Source organism: Zalophus californianus, chromosome 4 (assembly GCF_009762305.2).
Source record: "Zalophus californianus isolate mZalCal1 chromosome 4, mZalCal1.pri.v2, whole genome shotgun sequence".
In the NCBI taxonomy this organism is placed as follows: domain Eukaryota; kingdom Metazoa; phylum Chordata; class Mammalia; order Carnivora; family Otariidae; genus Zalophus; species Zalophus californianus.
In genome coordinates, this window is record NC_045598.1 from 188,462,880 (window position 1) to 188,478,863 (window position 15,984).

The 15,984-nt window shown below is 41.1% G+C and overlaps 1 protein-coding gene across 17 annotated transcripts in view; it reads right to left on the minus strand.

The window, feature by feature from the left end:
* PTK2 (protein tyrosine kinase 2) overlaps positions 1-15,984 on the minus strand; it is a 255,266-nt gene that overhangs the window by 197,804 nt on the left and 41,478 nt on the right. For 14 of the 17 annotated variants that reach the window (XM_027572038.2, XM_027572028.2, XM_027572005.2 and 11 more), the window contains exon 3: positions 2,683-2,997. The exons of the other annotated variants lie outside the window; for them this stretch is intronic. In XM_027572038.2, coding sequence (XP_027427839.1) covers positions 2,683-2,782 — 100 coding nt within the window. In that variant the 5' untranslated portion in view covers positions 2,783-2,997. The remainder of the gene's footprint in view (positions 1-2,682; positions 2,998-15,984) is intronic. 17 annotated transcript variants of the gene reach the window in all.

Below are 15,984 nucleotides of genomic sequence, written 5' to 3' on the forward strand. Positions count from 1 at the left end.
ACAGGGCTTTCTGGATTCAATAACCTTGCAACCAAACACAGCACTGAGAACATTTACCTTTACTTCAGTACTCTGAATTAAAGCTGCCTCTGAGCCTAGGAAATCATGATATAGTTGAACACATAACAAAGTCCTTTTAAATATGTGAAAATACGGTCTTCTGTGGGAGCGACGGAACATGGTTTCCTTACACCTCACTCAGAGGTACAATAAGCTACATCATAGAGATAGCCATAGATTGTCTTAAGGATACCTTAGAGGTTTCAGTTCAAAGTATACAAATATAGCTCTGTTCCATTATTTTTAGCCTGTTCTACTAAGTATTTTGTGTCTTCTTAAATTGGGACACCACTGTTTTTGAGGTTAATGTGACTGATAAAATCAAATGTGAGGTTTTGAATTTCTAACTGAAAATAGAGATTTAAAGTCTTTGGACTTGAGCATTTTGTCTTTATCTAAAAGTAGTAACACTTTTATACTTGAAAATAACCATTTCAGCCAATTCCTATATACCAACATCTTTGTCTTTACCACACAGCAACAACTGACCAGAATAAAACCTGAAATTTCCTGCCTTCCTGGCCTGGTACAGAGCAGTGCACTGAGAACCTGGCACACTGGATCCCCTTGGGGAGGCGGTGTACTCAGCCCTGAGAAGGTGACAGGGTGACAACCTCATGTCGTCAGAAACCTCCTCTTGCACGGTCCAGAAGCAAGACCATTCATCAGAGGTAATGGCCTGCTCCAGCCCTGCAAACCCAACGATTCTAAGCCTGATGCTGTCCCTACCTCTTCCCCTCCTCCGCACATGTGGTTCTGCTCTCCTACCCAACCCTGACCTCTATCAAAATGATATCTCAGTTAAAAAGGCCTCTGCTCACTTGCTCTGCCCGTCAGCAAACATAATGGGAAAGTAAGTTGCTTCCATCAACTGCTTTGGGATGAGCAAAAACACCTCAGTCTCTCTCTTCTGAAGTTCATATTTCTAAAGTCACCTTGAATTTCTTAAAAACCCAGTAGTCAATCATTTAACATCCCACTGGCTACTGGATTCACAGACTTGAATCCAGCCTCGACTTAGTGAAATCAGAGCTTTACTGCTAAGGATCAGTGCTAACAGAGGGCTGTCACACCATGGAGGTGGCGTTGTGCATATGGGTCCCAACAAGTCTGGGGGAGACCAAAATCTTCACAAGTATAGTAACAAAACTCTGCCTCTGAGCACTCATTACTGGTCATGCTCAATTATACTTTGCAGTCCTCAGGTTCTCACCTCAGTTAGTTTTTAAAAAGTTCCCATACCCAACACCCTTTAAAATTCAACAGTTTGAATTTAACTCAGCAAAATCTTTACTTTAAATACCTAATTAGGTAATAAAGTGACAGGTGCTTTGTTCAGAGAACAACACATTAAAAGAGTTCTAACATCACATATTTTAGAAATGTTTAAAAGGGGCGCTGGCTCAGTCGGCGACTCTCTTGATCTCAGGATTGTGAGTTCAAGCCCCACGTTGGGTGTAGAGATTACCTAAAAAGGAAGGAAGGAAGGAAGGAAGGGAGGGAGGGAGGGAGGGAGGGAGGGAGGGAGGGAGGAAGGGAGGAAGGGAGGAAGGAAGGAAGGAAGGAAGGAAGGAAGGAAAGGAAAGGAAAGGAAAGGAAAGGAAGAAAGAAGGAAAGAAGGAAGAAAGAAAGAAGAAATGTTTAAAACCCTAGACAAGAATTACTAGATGATGCTGACAATTTGGTAAATGAGAAGTGATCTAACAGCGAAACTGTGGTCTGGCGCTAGCACCTCAACATCCTGGAGGCTTTTAAAAGTTTTAAGCTAAACACTAAACTGACTCAGCCTGAAGGTCTACTTATAATACTGCAGGTCTTTACCCAGTACAGGTTTCTTCCTTTTAAAAGTCTTTCCTGAGTAGGTTAACATGATACTTGAATATACTCTTTAAAATAATAATATATGTATTAAATTATTTATTATGGACTTCATCCCCCCAGAGGTAATATTCACTAGTACTTTAAGAGAAGCAGATAAATTATTTGGTCTTATTCATACATGGATCACACGGCATTTTTAACTTCTAAACATGCTTCCCAAATACTGTCTTGAATGTTACAATGAAAATGCTATATTTTATAATTTTATACAAAGAAAAACCCTAACAACATTAAACTGGAAAATGTTTATTTACAGTATTACTGACCCTTAGTGGTAAGCCCACCTTACAATAATATAGTTTCAAATTAAATACACAATCTTTACAGTGAGTAAAGAAAACCAATTTTTGAAATAAGAAAAACCACATCGCTCTTTTTTCCTCCAGTCTTATTTAAGTTAAAATTAGTCTCTTTATTCTTTAAAAACTTCCACATCACAGAATGGATATGGGTGCCTTAATTAAAACACACAAAATAAAACATAAAACTCTAAGAGAGAACAGAAAAGAAACTTACTTAAAATGCACTTCCATAAAAATATTTTTATTTACTTTTCTAAAAGCTACCTAGTTAGTTTTATGCCAAGAGCTGCAAACCTATACCACATCAATTTTCATTTTTCCTTAAATTTAATTTAAATCTATTTGAATTAAAGTCTGAAAAACTCTTACCCATCTTTTTAGTGCAAATGCATGAATCTGAATAAAATTTAAACCAAATAGATTTTTAAATTACGTATACCTTTAGCCCAACACATTGGAAATGGACTACAGCCGCTCTTCTCCATACAGACGGCACCTGCTGGTCTCAGGGCCCCTTGGCCCGCCAGTTCCAGCAACATAAACTCAGGTCTCTCAAGATCAGACCAGGCGTCCGCGCACCAAGTCCCCGTTCATCGCTCCCACAGCGTTCGCTTCGATCCACAGCCACACTAAGTTTCCCCTGTGTGCTCCTTTTCTCAGAAATTGAAGCAAAATTTGGGAGGTGCTCCTTCTGTAATATTTTCCAGCAGCTTGAAGAATGCCTCTCAGTTACAGAATCTTCTGCTTCCGCAATCTGAAACACAGACCATCCTGGCTAGATTAAGCTCCTGAGCAGAATGAAACCTGCTAGTAATGTGACCCCACGGGCCTGTGTTCCTAGATTCATTCAGGGAAGGAGAGAGGGAGGGAGGGGAAAGAGGGAGGAGAAAAAGAAGGCCAGGAGCCAGCACCTGATTAATATGCTAATCCCACCCTTCTGCTCAATTCATCTGGCAGACCTCTGCTCACAAAACCAACAGGCAATTCTAAAATTGAGTAAGCTGCAAATCAAGTCTAACCCAGATCATGTCTGCAGATGACTCCTCCAACTATTTTTGTTTTCAAAGTCATGTCTTTGGCCTTTTACCAGCCTAATTCTGACCTTAAGACTTAAGATAATTGCCCTGATGAAAAATGAGTAATATTGGGGGGAAAAACCTTGATCAACATTAAAAGCAAATCTGTAAAAACTATGTCTATAGGAACCCAGGTATTTCCAAGGTAAAGATTTTTTCCAGATTGACAGTTTTGAAGTATGTTTGCAAATTTATAGAAGTATTTAGAAAACACATAAAAGCAAGAATTTGAAGTTATGAGATTCTTTTAAAACTAGCTTAGGGAATGTTGAGGAATCCAAGATACCTGATTTCTTAATTTCAAAACATGAGTGAGTGCTAAACTCATATTCCTGAAGAAGGAGGACAGAAAAACTCTTAACAATCTGTACTAGTAAAACTTTTTTCAAAAAATGTAAAGCTACTTACACTTTTTCCATTCAAACTGAGAGAGTCTCGGTCGTCTCTAAAATGTAGCTATTTAAACACACTCCACTCTGGCAGTAAGACAGTAAGAAACTGGGCTCCTCCAGCCTCTGTTGTCTGAGCACATGTGATACACATTCAAGACATACACAGTTCAGCTCTCCTATTACGTGGGTAATTCTGTTTGTAGCAAATCCCATTAATGAAGAAAAAATCGAGTCTTCTACTTAACTGTGAACACGACAGAGGCTTTATGAATTCACTAACTTGTGAAAACCAGAGCTGACAAAGGCTAGGGGAACAAGAGGCCTATCTGTGTCCAGTAATGCCCCAAGACAGCTAGTTTCATTTCTGACACACTACTCTCGATGATGGCTTTGTCTCCAGGAGTTACATTCAGCCTCCTAATAGCAGTCAGAGCTCAAATAACCTCTTAGATGCCCCCAGTGAAAACACAATCATTCACCAGCGTGAACTCTGACCCCAGGCAACACTGGGAAGAAAAGGGACTCCAGAAAAACACAGGCGAGCAAGCTAGGAAGAAAACCAAAGAAACAAGCAGATAGATCACCATTACCGAGGACACTCGGGACACAAAGGCCTACCCTCAACATAGGAAGAATCCAAGTACGCCCCACAAGCAAGTCTGGTATCCGACCCAGGCCCCTGAGAATGGCTTGGGATTTAATCTGAACCATCAAATAATATACATACCAAAGACACAAGCAAACTCTGAGTCTCTCCTGGAACTTATGACTCCAGAGTTAAAAAACAGAAGCTACCTTTACTAGTTGCCAACGGTACTTTACACACCCAATTTTCACATCTTCTAAGCAAAATCAGTGCTGTCACATCTTCTAAAGATGAGTTAAAGATGGAGTCACACAGTCAGGAAGAGACACAGTTTCACTGAGCCCACCTGTCATCCAAGAAGCCAGAGGTCTTCATGTACGCACACACCCAGAAAAGGTTTTTGAGCCATACTGACTAAATGCCACAAGCAGCACCTGCACAGGAGAGAGAGGCTGGTGCAAATGAGTGACGGTGGCGGCTGGAGCCTCCATGGCAGTAGAGGAGGTGACGAGAGGACAGACGTGGGAGCTCTTTAGGCGAGGGAGAGGGGAAGCCAAGCTTCTGAATGCAAAGTAACCAGTGGGGGGCAGCTTTCTCTCCCACCCCACCAAGCTAATTTACATTCATCTCAATATCCAAATATCACCTCCTCGTGTGCCAAGTCCTGAGGGTACAAAAGATGACAAGGTCCAAGAAGCAAAGAACCCTCCAGGCCACCAAGCGGAGCCCAGCCAGAAGAGCTGAGAAGCACTGGGGCCGCTGAGAAGAGCGGACAGGCAGAGGAGGATGGGGCTCGGCCATACAAAGGAGAAACTACTGCGCTAGGCGCTCTCCCACAGAAAACCATTGTACTTCACTCCTGACCCAACCCCAACCAAGCGGCTCATTCCCCGCGTGCAGTGAAGAGGAGAGCGTGGTTCAGGCGGTGGGGCACGGGCCTACAGCCAAAGGGCTGAGAAATTACATGAGGAGCAGTCACTCTGTGACAGCATCACTCCTGTTTTCTTCCCGCTAAATAGGAAAGCCCCAATTATGCTCCTAGATTCCCGATCCACTAACGTCTTGAAAAGAGCAGGAAAGGCCTATGTTAATGGTGGTGTAAGTGAAAAAAGTGAGCAGTCCCTTTATGCCCTCTGAATAAGAAACCCTACAACACACTAACATAAAGGCAGTCATTCCTTAAAAACTTCCACAGATTCTTTAAAAAACTCTTCATCGTATCAGTAGAGCTAAAAGCAACTCTGGGAAGTCCTACCTCACAGGTAAACTCTTCATTAAAATTTACAAGAAAGATACTACGATTTACTCGGACCCCAATCCATAGTCATCCTGGACTCCTGTCTTTTTCCTCAAAGCAATCCATGAGCAAAACCCAATATCCTTGCCTTTAAAATAAATCCAGACTGTGTACATGCCCCCAACATCCACAGCCACCACCGGCCCAGGCGGTTGCCTTGCTCCACCAGCCGCAGCTACAGGTCTCGCCGCCCTATACTCTGTTCCCGACCAGCAGCCACACCAACCCCTTCGCGACGCCCACCACGCCATTTCACTCCTCTGCTAAAACTCACCAACAGTTCCCCAGTTCTGCCAGAAGCAGTGCTTACTACATACTCAGCATGGTCCGCAAGGCCCTGCGCAGGTGGCTCCCCTCCCACCTACACCTACAGCCTCTGTCTCGCCATGGCCTGGCTCCCGTTTCCTGGGCTTCGACACACTGACCTCCCTGCTGTCCTCTGCCCATACCAGGCGTGTGCCCATCTTAACACTGCCTGCCCCATGCCCTTACTTACCCTGCTTCATTTCCCACAGCACTCACACCTTCTCAGATACCACGTGATTGAATTACACGGTATGTTTGTTGTCTGGCTGCCCCCAGTACAACCCAATCTCCAAGGCAGGAAAGAATATGGTCTGTTTTCTGCACATACTGTCTTCCGGGCCTAATTACAGAAATGGTCAGTAAGAGGTACCGGCCACCTTCTGCACATACATCTGTCACCTAAAGGTAACAAGGAGATGGCAGAGGGAATTTCTCTTCTCTTGTAGAGGCCATGGCCACAGAAGAGGCATCTAGATATTCTAGATGTCAGGACTCGCACTAAGCTCAGTGATAGCATTAGCCTGCCTCAATCTTGGGCACTGCTTTACCTCCGAGACCCTGCTCAGTTCAGGGGCTTGATAAGGATTCACTGAATAAGTGAAGTAAACTATATAAGAATGTTGCTTTTTCAAGAATATAAAAAACGGAAATAGAAAAACTGACACAAAATCTAGGAAAACCATGTGGACCACCTCTCCCCATCCCACATAAAAAATAAATCACACAACTCTAGCATTCTGGTACTCCTATGAGAACTTCCTTGCAAATTTCAGTACGACAAAAATGACAATATTGTGTGAGATGAGACAGTAATCATTAGAAGGCTAGCAAACAAGGCGATGAGCAAGATCAGCAAGAAGAAAAGGGAATTCTAAACCCTTTCATAGGGCGCCTGGGTGGCTCAGTCGTTAAGCGTCTACCTTCAGCTCAGGTCATGATCCCAGGGTCCTGGGATCGAGTCCCACATCAGGCTCCCCGGTCAGCGGGAAGCCTGCTTCTCCCTCTCCTACTCCCCCTGCTTGTGTTCCTGCTCTCGCTATCTCTCTCTCTGTCAAATAAATAAATAAAATCTTTTAAAAAAATAAAAATAAATAAAATAAATAAATAAAACCTTTCATATACTGTGCAGTACTGTCCAATATGGCTTCCCTACAGAAACCTGGGCTTAGGTGAGAAAGTCACTGGAAAGAACTATCAAGAAAGAAGCTGCTTCTCTCTCTCTCAAATAAATAAAATCTTAAAAAGCAGGAGGGATGCCCGGATGGCTCAGTCAGTTAAGCGTCTGACTTTGGCTTAGGTCATGATCTCAGGGTCCTGGGATCAAGTGCTGCATCAAGCTCCCTGCTCAATGGGGAGTCTGCTTCTCCCTCTTTCTCTGCCCCTCCCTCCCTTATGCTTGCTCTCTCTCTCTAATAAATAAAATCTTAACCAAAAAAAAAAAGCTGCTTATAAACGTCACCAAAAGCATTCACACAAATCCAAGTCTGACTCTCACATTTCTCATATAGTTACACGGTTTTATTTGCTGGCCTTAAGTAATACTTGAGGGCAGTACTTCCTGGAAGAGTAAAGCCCTAGTAAATGCTTTCAAGTCAGCTACTAGGGGGAATGTAAAAAAAACTGTAATTCATATTATACATACAGAATTCAAAATTTACCTCTCTTACTTCTTTTATGTTTGCATTAATCAAGAGTTATAGATTTAAGTAAAATCAACAATATTATACAATGATAGCTCCAATTAGCAGCTGATCACTACAACATACCCTAACTTCCGAAAGCTGGGTATCCTATCCTAAATTTAATTCTATTAAGACTCACAGAATTATCATTTCTATGTCATTGTGCCTCACTGTTTCCACCACAAAACAGAAATAACTTTTTTGAAAATTTTAATCTATTCAACAAAAATTAAGACTTGATAAGGACTAAAGAAATTTAGTCATAAGAAAGGATATAATCATGTTCCGAAGACAAACAGCTAATAGGTCTCAAAATACAACACACAAAAAGGTGACGGTATTATTCACCTTTCTTGCAGAGTTTCTAACAAGTACTATACCCTATACCTCCTCCCTTCTGTTACTCTGAAGGTACTCTGGGGAAGCTGAGGAAGACACTGGAACTGGAAGCTACAAAGGAGCCCCAGTTCTATCTGTGAGACAAGGAAAGACTCATTTCACCATCCTGAACTTCAGTCTGTTCATCTGTACAAGGACAACGACAGTACCTAACATGTGAGTGACTACGTGCCTGTCATCAAATAGCATAACAGCAACACTAATAACAATGAAAATATAATGATAATAATATAATGGGGATACCAAGTTAATGCTTACTTTGTGCCAAGCCCTATCCTAAATACTTTAAAAATATGGACTCAGGTATTAATAACCAGCTTCCTGAGGTAGATTCTATTACCCCCGTGTAAGAGATGACAAACAGAAGCGCGGAGCGCTAAGTAACTTGTCTGAGGTTACAGACCTGCTGCATAGCGGAGCTGGACATCACACTCGGGCAGTCAGCCTCCGGTGTGTGCCCCTTCACTAACCCACTACAGGACTTCACCTATTTTCTCAGTCAGTAATTCCAACAACCAACGACTTCACAAGCCACACGTGACATGCGGACACACTGAGGAACCGAGAAATGAAGCAACATGCCTGATGTCACAGCTAACTGGTCGGTGGCAGAGCCAGCACCTGTACCGGGACACCTGCCAGAGCACACACTCAAGACACCACCTCCAGAGGCTGCAAGGGGACCAGAGGACCAGGAAACAGGCCTCACTTGGCCTACAAAGGAGGACTTAATCACAGAAAGAATATGAGACAGACAGGCTGCTCTCATCCGCATGCAACACTCCAATTGACCAAGTTCTGCGGCTCCTGTGACAGTCCTCCGGAGTCTGTGACCCCACCCGACGGTGGATACCAGCCATCACAGAACGTGCTGGACATGTAGCTGGGACCAGGGAGATATGTCACAATCACCAGGAAATAAACATAACAATGAATTAAGCAACCTAAGATATATAAAATAGAAGGGGAACTGCAACTCTAAAGAGGCAGAAAATTCTGAACTTATCAATTTAGACAATACTCAACTAGAGTATTTTTACAGACACTAATGGCCATTTCTCATGTGTTTTGCCATAGAGGAGATAAAAGCTAAATTCTAGGTTTAGAAACTGTTGCGAGGTTACTTGCCACCAAATTTAAAAGAAAAAAAAAAGGCTCCTGAAATCTCAAAAAAGACGCCAACCTGAGTTTTTCAAATATACTAATAGAGGCATGGTGACACAGAATGGGGCCAGAAACTTACCAAAATTGTCAACCTAACTGTATGTGTTATAAAACGGAGTGAGGTTTTTTGGCTTACGCTGACCAAATAACTAATATTAAAAGACAATCAAGCCATTATTTATTCGAATGTTAACACCATTCAAATAAACTTTGCAACTTCTGTTTTAGTGAACATGCATATACATAGCCAACTTAATCATTTTGTCGCCGTAGATTATTATTTTACCCAGTAAATCCAGTTTACTCACAGTGTGATCACTCACCTGATTGAGCAAACAGCAAAGTGCCCTGTTAGAAGGACTGCACCCACAGATCCAGCTTCCGGTAGACCAGTCTAAGAAACCTCCAGTAATCCCCTTTAAGGTTTAAGGCAGTTTGAGGCTTAAATGAGTCACAGGTTTATTTATAAAACGCAAAGACTAGGAACAGCCTACATGTCAACAGAAATGAGTAAAGTTTGGAAAAAGGTATATACATACATATATATAATTTTTGAGAGAGAAAGAGAGAGAGAGAGAGCAAGAGCACATGCAAGCTGAGGGGTGGGGGGCAGAGAGAGAGAGAGAATGCCAAGCAGACTCTTTAGCCCTACACAGGGCTCAATCTCACAACCCTGAGATCATGACCTGAGCCAAAATCTAGAGTCAGACGCTCAACTGACTGAGCTACCCAAGCCACATCAGCTGAGCCTCATAAGGGCCAGACTGACATGAAAGAACGTTTGTAAATGGCTGACTTATTAAAAGATTCCTCCTTCCCCCTTCTTTTAAATCAAATTAATCTCTAACCACTAAAATGAAAAAAAGAGACGTGAGATTTCTGAATCCAAGACAGAGGCAACAATAAAATATACATTTTAAATAATAAAAAAGGTATAGAAGAGTATGTAGACTGTGGTATTTCACTGTGAAGGAAAAATACATGCATGTATGTGCTTCCTGGTACATGCACAGATCACCCACAGATGTTTACAGAATTACGAACAGTGACTCTTCCAGAGAATTCAGCAGAAAGAAAGAGCGGGGAGGTTTCGGATTCCCTGCCCACTCGTTTGAATTTTGTGCCATGTATATTTCTTTTCAAAACAATAAGTGAACATAAAAAGTAACTATTTTAAAGAAACAGTATCTAGTGAAGTCCCCAGTATTTCCCAAGAAAGCAATCCTTTCTAAGTAACACATGTATCAAATAACAACAACAAAATCAGAAAATGTTCAGAACACAGCGATAATAAAACTAGAACATCAAAATCTTTAGAACACAGCTGAGAGTATTTAGAGGGACATTTCAAACTTCAAGTGCTTATATTTAAAAGGTAAAAACATCAATTATCTATGTTTTTACCTTAAGTAATAAGAAAAATAAGAACAGAAACTCTAAGTAGAAATAAAGGTGGAATAAGGAGCATTCACACATTAGCGCATAAGGCTAAAGGAAAAATGAGTAATACTGATCCTATCTTTATTTAAAATTTTGGTATCTTGTTCATCATGGATTTTCTGCATTAATGTTTTTTAAAAAAACAAACAAACAAACACTGCATCAAGCTATTACTTATCTTGATGACCGAGGCTTTCATTGGCTCCACCAATGCCTCACCAAAATCCTGGTCCTCCCCACATCTCACACTCTCCTAGCGGCTCCATCCACCTCAACCAACTCCAAGGCTCCCCACACCGAGGCCTTATCACCTAAGGGGTTTGTAAACCTAGAAAGATTTCTGCCCAAAGCATGTTAAATACAATCACTCAATTTTTTTTAAAGTGAGGACAAAAAAGGCATTTAATGCTTCTTTTTCAAGGACCAGAACCACAGTAACTCAACTGTCAGAGCCTTATCTGTCTTACTTGAAACGGTTACAATGAATTTTTTACACTGGACCAACAAACTCCTTAAATTATAAATGTCTGAATTTAAATAAAGGAGGCAAGGCCTAAAAATCTGTTAGCAAAATTAATGCTTGATTATGGATAGTCCCATGCCCTGTGACATGGCAGAAATCATAAATTCTCTCCTTCTTACTGCAGTCCAAAGGGCCTGACTACACCAGCAACGCCTCAGCTCCACAAAGCCACACTGAGCCTCATAAGGGCCAGACTGACACGAAAGAACGTTTGTAAATGGCTGACTTATTAAAAGATTCCCCCTTCCCCCTTCTTTTATATCAAGAAATTAATCTCTAACCACTAAAATGAAAAAAAGAGACATGAGATTTCTGAATCCAAGACGGAGGCAACAGCTGGAAGCAGAAAACTGTGAAAAGCACCTAAAATACCCTCCTCGGAACTGCTGAGGCAGTGGGAACGAGAGGCTGTGAGAGCTTCAAAGGGTGAAGAGCCAAGTAGCTGGGCAGGGCTTCTGCAGCCGCTTTCACCTTCGCTCCGTATTTGTCAACTTGGGGAACGGGACGGAGGCTGGGAACGCGGGCTCTGCACACACACAACCACGGCCAGAGGCCAGAGCAACAGACACGGCTCCGGGGAAGCAAACACCTGGGGGCAAGCACAGGGTGTTTATGGCTGTGCGTCACTCACAATAAAAAGCCATGGTGCCGACACCTGCTACCATGGATGGAACCCTAAGTGAGACGCTGAACACAAAAGACCACGTACAGGATGCAGGATTCCAATTGCATGAAACATGCACAACAGGCAAATCCGTAAGTCAGAGAGATCAGTGGTTGGTTGCCAAGGGCTGGGGATAAAGACCAATGAAGTGACTGCCAGGGGCTGTGGGGCCTGTGGGGGTGCGGGGCCTAGGAGTTGATCTTTAATTTCTTGTAATTTTAAACAAGGCTAGATCAAAGAATTATTAGACTTATCATTTATTTTCCACAATAGTTACAGTTCCTTTAGGATTTCTTGGTATTTCTTTTTCTTAGTTGACTTTCTAGAGACTTATTTCCAGATACCAAGTGGTAACTTTTACTTGTTAAATACATTCCAAGTTACATAAACTGATATATTCCCTTTTTCCACTTTAGCTAGTATAAGTGTCTGCCATTTGCACCTCAAAATTTCTTCAATAATAAAATTCATCTAAGAATTTAGTGAGCACCTCCTGTATGCCAGGCACTGTTCAGATACCATGAATACCTTAGTGTGTGTACAAAGACAGAGATATACACCAGGATGCAGTGGTAAGTATTTAACAATCGGATCTGTGGGGAGTGAGCGGGAAAAGCCCCGGATCTGTGGCATTTGCTGATTTCTGTGGTATAAATACACCCACCCTATTTGGTTTCAAGCTACCAATATGGCATCAACCAGCTGCCACCGACTCTGGTATCTCTCTCTCACACACACACAGACATTTTTTTCTGCCCACAAGGAGTTTACATTCTATCAGGGGAGACAGAAAACAATAAAATCATAAATAACTAAATTATACAGTATATTGTCAAGCAGTGTTATTTTAGAAATTACTAAGTTTAGCAGGGTAGGAGGGACAGGAAGTGTGCACACAGGGGAATGCAGGTTGCAGTATTAAATTAAGTGGTCAAGGTAAGCTACACTAAGAAATATACACACATATACGTTCCACATTAGAATGTGGAAATTCAAAAACATCCTTTTTCTTAAATTTACAAGAAAATCACACGGTATGTACTCTTTGGGGCTTAGCCATTTTTTAAACAGTATGTTGTGAAAAGCATCCATGCTGTGGCATGGAGCTTCATAGTCACTGTTGGATAGTACTTCATCATACGAATGTACCACAATTCTCTCTCCATTCTACCCTTGATGAACAGTGGGCTATTTCCAGTCCAGGACTATTACAAATCACTCGTTTCTTGTGCACGCATCTCTGCTGTGTGTCCACCTGGAATGGGACCAATAGGCCAGTGTGCATTCTCCACTTCAGTAAGTGCTGCCAAACTACTGTCCGAAGTGGATGTACAAAGTGATACTCCCATCAGCTGTGTTTGCAACTTCCCACTGCTCCCTAACCTTCAAAAGCAAAAATGAAACAAATAAGCCTAACTTTCAAAGTGGTGGTATAACTTCAGAGAGGAGCTGTAATTTGACTGTACATCCTAGTGTGGTACATCCTATGGCATTCAAGAGCTATAACGAAATCTAACGTTATTTTTAGTAATAATATAAATGAAACCAAGATGAAACAGAGAAACCATGTTCAAATGCGTTCAGAGGTCTTGTCAGTGGTGACACTGGCACTGTTATTCTGAAATGACAACACAAGTTTCACACACATGAATGATGAAGCAATGACATAAACGTGCTAATGTTAAGGACCAAGATTTTAAGCAAAAGAGAAATGAGATACAAACATAAAATCAAAGAAGTAAACCATTTTAATCTTAAATTTAAATTGGAAGTATCAAGATAAACTCATGACTTATTCTTTTCTCTTTCCAAAAAATACACACTTCCTACCTCTATACCCTAAAAAAGCCCAGAAGCAACAATATGCCAGCATTACCTATCACAGTATCCAGATTATAGTCCCTAAACACCATTTCCCACTAAAAGGAATCAAGGCTCCTTAGAGAGATGGCTGATTTCAGGTCTGTGGCAAGAAAGGTACAAACTGAGCCTGGAACTATTTTATAATGCCCATAAACAAGAAAACTATAAAAAATTACTGGAGCCATTTCCTAAGGACACAGAAGATATCTATGAAGGGCAATATGACCATCAAAAAGAATGACTGCAGTAAATTAACATACACATATGTGTACACATATGTGTACAAAGACATGTACACACACACATATATATATACACACACATATATATATAGGTCATCTTAACATCTATGCATTTATGACACTAAAAATAATTCTCACTTGTATAAGTCACCACTGGAGTTTGTTGGCCCCTTAGCCAACAATTCTGAAACTAGTAAATACAAGAATTATGCATTTATCCTACCTTTTCTGCATGGGCTACATTTCAGGATACCCAAATAGTTAAAAAAAAAAACAAAAAAAAAAACAAGAAAGCTCCAGCAAGCAAGTACAGAAGGCATGGCTGTATCAGATCATCACTGTTTCTGCAATTCTGATACAAAGTACCCAGGCAACCACCATCAATGCCTGCAAAAGCCACTAGGTGGAAGAATCATGACACCATCTGAACAAATGATTAATGGCATCATCCCTAAGAGGTGAAGCCAACAGCAAAGCAAGTCTTCTTGTCCCCCAAGTTGAAGCTCTTTCTAGCTGGACTTCTAGCAACCAGTTTTGAAATTTCTGAATTAAATGACATCACATGATACAATCAGCCAAATTCAGAACGTGGGACATTCTATAGGATAAGTGACAGTTTCTTCAAGAGCAACAACAAAAGCTGTTATTTAAAAATAAAACTGAACGGGTGAAAAAGCAGGGAGTGGGAAATGTTAGAGATACACCAACCAACGGGTAAAAGGCCTTTTTTAAAAAATGGGGAAATTAGAAAAGTAAACGTTACCTAGCTTTATCAGAGAAACTATTTTATTATTTTTTTCTTTCTTTCTTCTTTTTTAATTTAAATAGGCTCCACACCCAGCATGGAACACAACACAGGACCCAAACCCACAACCCTGAGATCAAGACCTGAGCTGGGATCAAGAGTCTGACGCTCAACCGACTTAGCCACCCAGTGCCCTGAGAGAAAAGATTTTAAGTTACTTTTAATTATGGGAGGCAAGGTAAAGGTATTATGGTTATATTTCTTATCTGTTAGGGACATATACGGAAGTTTATGGGTGAAACTTTATATGATGTCTGGGATTAGCTCTAAAATACTCCAGCCAAACAAAAGTCTGGGAGAGAGGAAATAGGACAAAGGCAGAAGATTGAAAAAGGTTCATTATCCGATTTTAGTTTTATGTATACTTCAAAATTTCCACAATAAAAAGTTTTTTTAAAAGAACTGAAGGAACACCTACCACACACATTCGTTTTTCTAATAGCCAACTGAGTTAAAGATGAAGCAGCACTGTAAATACAATGTTGTCACACATGCCTTAAGTCCATAAGCAGAAGTGAGTATGTTTAAAATGTAGAGCCAATCAGAACCCAGAGTTTTAAAGGAAAGGGGCGGGCAGAACAACTTAAGCAGTATATAAATGTTTTCTGTATATCTGCTAGGCAAGCCATCCACAACTGAGAGAACCAAAATGGAGAAAGAAGCCAACATTTCCCACCCATGCAATGCTCCAGGACACTGCTCTGTTATACACATTATAGCACAGGCTACACTGGGAAAAAACGTTCACATGAACCACTAGAGAAGGGATCCAGAATCGAGATTGCAATTCACCAAAGGTGCAGCTACCCTGGTCCAAAGATGAGCATGTATGTCTCATCATAATTTATTCTGATGGATCCTTAGTATAAATAACACGTAGACTCCGATGTCTCCATGACTCTCTGGCTGCAGGAACCCACTGACTGGCCAAGTCCCCCAGAAGGAAGTTACCTCGCCTGCTAATAAACAGGGTTATCTCATTCTGGGCTGGCTACGAGGGATTCAAAGCCAAGATCCAGTTCTAAACTGGCTTCTGAAGACCTATCTCAGATTCACTCTATTATTTGAAACCAACAAAAGGGAACTATGTTTTTTTTAATGTGCTGACAATCTATGTAATCTCAATTCTCAGTATGTCTTTATCCTTTTAGAGGTCAAACCTTTCTCAATTCAAGTCCTTTTTTAACTAATACAATCAACTGTGGGCAAACCAGAAGAAGACACAATGGGCATTTTAATTTTTATAAATCTAAATCCCCTGAAGAGGTCAAAAGAAGAAAAACATGTACAGATAAATCAACA